This window comes from Cibotium barometz, chromosome 6 (assembly GCF_041138505.1).
Source record: "Cibotium barometz isolate CiBa-2024 chromosome 6, ASM4113850v1, whole genome shotgun sequence".
Lineage (NCBI taxonomy): Eukaryota > Viridiplantae > Streptophyta > Polypodiopsida > Cyatheales > Cibotiaceae > Cibotium > Cibotium barometz.
The window spans coordinates 50,918,415-50,924,759 of record NC_141051.1 but is presented as its reverse complement, the minus strand read 5'-3'; the positions used below and the strand labels follow the sequence as shown (position 1 = coordinate 50,924,759).

The following is a 6,345-nucleotide window of genomic DNA, read 5'->3' as shown; positions in this document are numbered from 1 at the left end:
CTGATGATTGTGAGTGGGAGCTAGTAGTTTTAAGACATCGTAATCGTTACAAAAACGATAGGATGGGGGTTTTACAACAATCAAACAAACGTAAGGAACTCACCCCAATTCAACCCAAGCAAAAGACCACTGAATTAGTCAAGGTCAGAGCAGCTTGGAAAGAACAGTCTATCATGAAGGTAAAGCGTTTATTGAGAATTTTTGGAAAGAGAAATCCATGCCAAAACCCAAGAAAAAACCAATACCAGTGTTTTTTTAGTGGAGATGACTGTAATTGATACTTGAAATTGGGAGTGTAAAATTAGACCTTTAAACATATTGCCAGCTTTCCCACTGATTAACTACGTACAACACACCTGCAAAGTTTGTAGTTTCACTTGTAAATATTCATTTGCGAGTTACCAAAAACCTTCAAGATCATGAGCGTTTTAGTTACAATTTGACAAAGAAGTCTCCAAATTTTGTGTACACAGAAATGTTTTTCATGAACAGAGCACTGCATTCGATCTGTGTCACGGTGGGAGTTGGGAAGTGTGCTGGGGGCACACAATCTCATTTAGGAATGTTAAGGCTACCCATGTCATGGGGGGAGTCCCATCTGCTCGAGGTAGGAATGGTGGCCTTTTATATGTAAAACAGGAAATCCATGACATGCAGCCCTGAGTTTTGACCATCGATCATGACTAAATTCAAGACCAAAATAGCATGTGTTCTCTCCGTAACACAGTTTGGGAACTTCACTTTTGAAAGAAAATTTGCAATGTGTTCTCCCCATAACACTAGACGTATGATAACCCAACGAGTATAATTAGCCAAGCCCTGAGATTTCAAATACATGATGGCCAAGTAGTTGTTCACTAGTTTTCTTTCTTCCTCAACAATGGAGAAAAAACAGCCACTTAAGAATTTCAATCAGCAACCCATGCAAGTCCATCACACTTCTGCATATATTGAATGTCATAGACATTAGACTAGTACATCAGAAGTTTGTTCTATGATGAAACACACATAATGGCAGGATCCAAAATGAATAAAAAAATATACAAAAATGAGGGCAGATAACAGTGCAAAACATATTCTACAGGCCCTGTTACATTTTACATGGCAAAAGGAACAAGAATTACTTATGCAGGTGAAGAAAAACAATTCCAACATCTGACACAACTTTCTCATATCCACGTCAAGTAGGTTTTGGGGTCAAAGAAGACAAGCTAACAATGACACTCACTTGTTGAAGAAGTTTCATCATTTGATCCTCTATGTCCCCAGATGGTACATTTACACTAGAAACTGAAGGCGGATTAAGAAAATCAGCATCGAGGGCCATGTTGTGATTGCTAGGACTTTGAAAGACCTCTTGGTGTGGCACAAGAGAATCTTCCGGTATGCCTGTGCCCCCTGGCTGGGTCCTACTTGATGAGTTTCTTACATAATGTTGTCCTTCGAGATTCTCAGTCAATGAGGACTTGCTCCAATGAGCCCTCTCTGAAGGGTTTCTTTTTGAAGAGGCCGGTGTATCATGCTTGGTGTCAGTTCTCAGACACCGAGAGAAGTGTCGAAGCCTGTACGACACATCTGTTTGCCCAAAAATTCCATTTTTCCTTGCATGTTTCAAAGCAGCTTGAGCATCACGGCCATGCTTGAAAACAACCTGAGCTGAAGGAGCATTCCTGTACACTCTAATTCCTGCAGTTACTAGGGCTCCAAACTGACTGAAAGCTTCTTTGAGCTGAGTTTCAGAGGGCAGTACAAAATCTTGTGGAAATTGCATGAGAAGGCCAAGCGGAGTTTCAGGAACCTTTGCATCAGACACCTGAATCAAGCTCTTCATATCTGGGACAAAAGAAGTTTCCCTTCTAGAATGATGATGCTTTATATTCTTTCCATGGTGCCTCAAATCAGCAACCTTCTCTTTGCTCATTTTATCTTTAGGAGAATGTTGCCCCTGAGAACCCCTAGTTACTTCAGTCTTTACTGACATTTTTGCTGCACTCTCTTGTACAACTTCTGATTTTTTGTTCCGAGCCACTTCAGCAAGCTCTTGCACACCAGGTCTTTGGCTTCCAAGTGCCACACTTTGAAGGCAAGATTGTGCCTTGACTGCTGCTTCTTTGGTGTCAGTAAAAGAATCTTGCACACCAGATCTCTTACTTCTAGGTGTCACATTCTGGGCACGAGATTGTGGCTTTTCAGCTGCTGTTTTTGTGTCACTAATAGAATCTCGCAAAGCAGGTCTCTGACTTCCAGGTGCCAAATTCTGGGATTGAGGCTGTGTCTTCATGGCTGCTTTTGTGACACTGGCAGAATCTTGCACACGAGGTCTCTGTCTTCTAGCTGCCATATTCTGAGTGCCAAACTGCGCCTTATCGGATGCTTTTGTGTCACCAACAAAATTGCCATTTTCAAAGTGTGAAACTGTCTTCCCAACTTCTGCAGTACCGTAGCCTGAACTCTTCAAAAATACCATGCTCCGAAATTTCAAAACAGCAGCTTTTACTCCATGCAGAGAACTTTTCATACTTGCATTGCTCAGAGGATCCCTTGCAAGAACCTGTAAACCCTGAAGAAGTTGCACAAATGAGTGGTCAAACCTCTCATCAAATGATTTGCTAGAAGCTGGTGATATAATGTCCAAAACCTGGCTTTTTGCTTCTTTTTTAATTCTAGAATTCATGCTGACAACAGAAACAAATTTCTTCACCGATAAGTCACCTGCTGACTTCATACTGAAGGGGGTACCTGCAAGTTCACCTGCAACATGCTTCATGCTATCACCCAACTTTACAATTTTGGCAGGCTTTTTCACATCTACCCCCTCTTGCTTACGCACACCAGTTGGTTGTCTTTCCCCCTCAACTGTGTCCTCCCTTGTTTTTCTGTCTTTGATAAAGTTACTCAGACTATCACCCTGCTGAGGATGCAAACACTTTGTTTGCTTCTCTCCCTTTGATACTTTCTCCTGCTCATTCATAGAGTGTAGCAATAAAACTGGCTCCTTAGAATTTAGCAGCTTTTTCATATCTTTCACAATTTCCCCTGCAACATCCGATTCCTTATTGTCTGTTGACACACTAAGATCATGGTGGGGTACTGCAGGTGTACTCAAATGTGAGTTGCCACTGTCTTGAGAATGTCCTTTCAAGCTTTCCTCACCAGTTTTTCTCAATTTAGAGAAAGGCTTGCTAGATTTCACTTTCTGCCCTTCCTCAACTGCTTTCTTGTCAACCTTCTTACTGGAGACAGACCCGGCATTTGTGACATTCTTAGCTGCGTCTCCCTTTCTATTTTTCTTCAAAAATTTGGAGCGATAACCTGCCATTGCAAACAATGTTTCTGGACCATCATCTGGACTCCTTGAGTCATCTGTTCCTGTTATCGGTCCTGAATTCGTCAGATCTCCTCTCGAACCCAACGCATGCCATCTTTTGGCCCTCTTCCTCCCTTTGTTGTCATTTGAGACATGTAAGCGTTTGCCTTTGGCTAACCAAGTGCCCCCTCTAACTTCCTCATGAATTCTGACCTCGCTTTCTGTTGCCTTTGTGTCATCATCTTCTGTCCATAGAAGGTTTTCCATACTTCTGAACCTCGGAGACTGACATCTACCTTCAGGGGGGTGCTTTTGAACCATCAAATCTTTACCCAAATGAGACTTCTTTGCTTCTTTGCCTTCTTTTGTGAAGGACTCACCATCAGTCTCGATTGAAGAAAACCTCCTCTTTAGTTTACAACTCTGTGCAGGTGTTCCTCTTCTATGAACCTTACTCATGTTTCGCAAAGGGTAATCAGAATTGGGCTTTTTGGGAGTACATATGAATGTGTGAAGACCATAGGCATGTCCACACAATTCTGAAATTTCTAGGCTAAAGTTCTGGAAGTGAAAAGGAGAGCATGCTGCAGTCTTCACAAACTCGAGCACCCTCTCGGGCTTAAACATCTCTCTACTTATTGCGATATCTCGATGACATTTGATCCTCACCCCCTTCTGCATGCCTGTATTTGCATCTGGGAACGTGTCCTTGCTATGCAAAACGCCCTTATAGTGTGGACAACTTAGACCTAACTCAGTGCGCCTGCAAACCTCATCTAATGCTTCTGCAACTGCTCTGCAAAAGCTTTTCATAGTTGTCTGCTTTACTTTCTCTCCAAAATTTGGCCTGAACGCTATGAGCTGAGATTGCTGCAGCCAGCCAAAAGTACCATCGCCAAAAAAGGCTACCAAGATTCTGCCAGATCTCCAAACCTTTTTGGCAGCCACCGAAGCATCCGCTGCATCAAAAATCTGGCCTGGCCACCAGGGATGAGACTTCACTTTAGCCCACACCAGGTCACCTACACCAAAATTAGCCCCTTCCTTTATGGCCACATCCTCCTGAACTTTACCTCCAGCGCCTTTTCCAGCCTTCAATACATCATTGCCCAATTCATTTACAGCCTTTCCTCTTCTATGGTCATCAGTGTGTTTGTCTTGATCCTTTAAATTGGATGCATTCGACTCAGCAGCCTCCTGACCTTTATGTGATGAACTTTGTTCAGCTTCCAAGACAATGCTGATCGCATCATTTTGCAACTTCCTAGGGAATCTGAATTCTTTGCAGGAACTACTACCAAGAATGTCCTGGTTTTGCCTTATAAATTCTTTATAAAATCTCTCTGCATCAGCTGTTAAATTAGTCAATGGGCTTACAGCTGCTGCATGCACCATTTGTTTTCTCAGTAAATCCACAAAGCTGAGTCTTCTGGGTTCACCATCTTCCAATATACCCGTATCAAAGCTGTTTACAGGTGCTGCAACATGATTAGTGTGCTTGACTGATATTTCTTGTTCTTGTTGCTGGATGGTTGCAAGTTCGCATAGCATATTTAAGAAATGTGTCTTGTTCTGGAAGTCCTCCCCAAATGCAGTCAAGTCCTCCCCTGGCATTTGAGTACTGTCAATGCCCAGATTTCTGGCATGAGGGTTTTGAACGAGTGAGTTGTTGGCTAAAGAATCCACTGGACCTTCAGAAACATAGTCTGGTGATGTTGCACATTGTTCAGCAATCATTTGAGCATCCTTGGAATCATCTTCCACATGTTCATCTTCGGCACCTATTGCCTCCTCATCTTTGAAAGCAACAGCTGATCCTTCCTGACTCAATCTCTGCATGTTTTCAAGGCTTTCAACAGCCACAGACAGCATTTCAAGTGAAGCTTCCCCTTGGCAGCCTTCTTCCATAACTAAATTGACAGACTGAGACACAATATCTGCACCCCTTGGGTTTTGCATACCATTTATGTGTACAAGACTGTGATCCAAGCGAACACTCTCAGAAATTATTTCCATCTGTCTTTGTTCATCTGAATCCAAGGCTGAGGCCTCTTCTTGGATAGCGGGATCTTCCGCACCTTGAAAAGCTGTCTTGCTGCTCCCTGCCTGAAGCTCCAGAATAGGGCAAAGAGGCGCGAGTAGCGAAACGTCCTTGTTAACAGGAAAGTTTTGTTCGTCCATAGACGGCCTACGGAAAAGGGTGAAACCCTAATTTTTTAAATCCTCTGCAGAAGGCAAACGTCTCTCTCTCTCTCTCTCTCTCTCTCTCTCTCTCTCGCACACAGTGTACACACAAATGTTTACCTGCACAATTCAAAAGGCTCAAACCGCCGCCCGCTCGGAGGAAGTCCAGCAAAAATTAATCCACAACTAATCGCACAAGTCATGCCTCAGCTTCACGCAAAGCTTCAAAGGCCAAGAGAAGGAGGGCGGGAACGGCCGAATTAAAGATGAAATTAGGCGGTATACTAAAATGCGAAGACTGTTGCCGCCATAGCCCGAAGGGCTTGAACAGGGTAGATACTCTGGCATCATTATTACTGTGGCACCTTTCCACATCCTGCGGCGGCCACATCGGCTATCATATATGTGTGTGTATATACATATGTGTGTGATGAAGAAAGGGGCGGGGGGGTGTGCCTCACGACTATGATATCAACGGATGGTATCGATCCAAATCGCAACGTCTTTTTTGGACCGTCAGATAAAGTAAACTAGGGTCCCAGTAAACTAGGGGTGAAAAACATAGAATATAATGGTTTGAAACCACATGGTTTTGTTACTTGAAGGTATAGTGTAGTGGTAAGATGTTTCAAATGGTGACCCGAGGTTGTGAGTTTAAATCCTCTTTTGCACATAACATTTTGCTCCAAATTTTTCTAAGTCCCAAACCCAAATTCACCCTCATTCCATGATCTAAACTAGGAAGTAAACTATGTCCACTTAGTAAACTAGAAAGTAAACTAGGATCACTTAGTAAACTAGGAAGTAAACTATGATCGCTTAGTAACCTAGTTTATTGGTCCTAGTTTACTGAC

At 42.9% G+C, this 6,345-nt stretch overlaps 1 protein-coding gene across 1 annotated transcript; it reads right to left on the bottom strand.

The window, feature by feature from the left end:
* Positions 1–1,015: 1,015 nt before the first annotated feature.
* Positions 1,016–5,927, bottom strand: LOC147637842 (uncharacterized). The gene is made up of 2 exons (XM_086799682.1): positions 5,612–5,927; positions 1,016–5,495 (listed from the first exon to the last, which is right to left on the bottom strand). Exons 1-2 carry the CDS (start codon positions 5,692–5,694, stop codon positions 1,181–1,183), a joined length of 4,398 nt encoding a protein of 1,465 aa, XP_086655808.1. The 5' UTR covers positions 5,695–5,927; the 3' UTR covers positions 1,016–1,180.
* Positions 5,928–6,345: the final 418 nt, after the last annotated feature.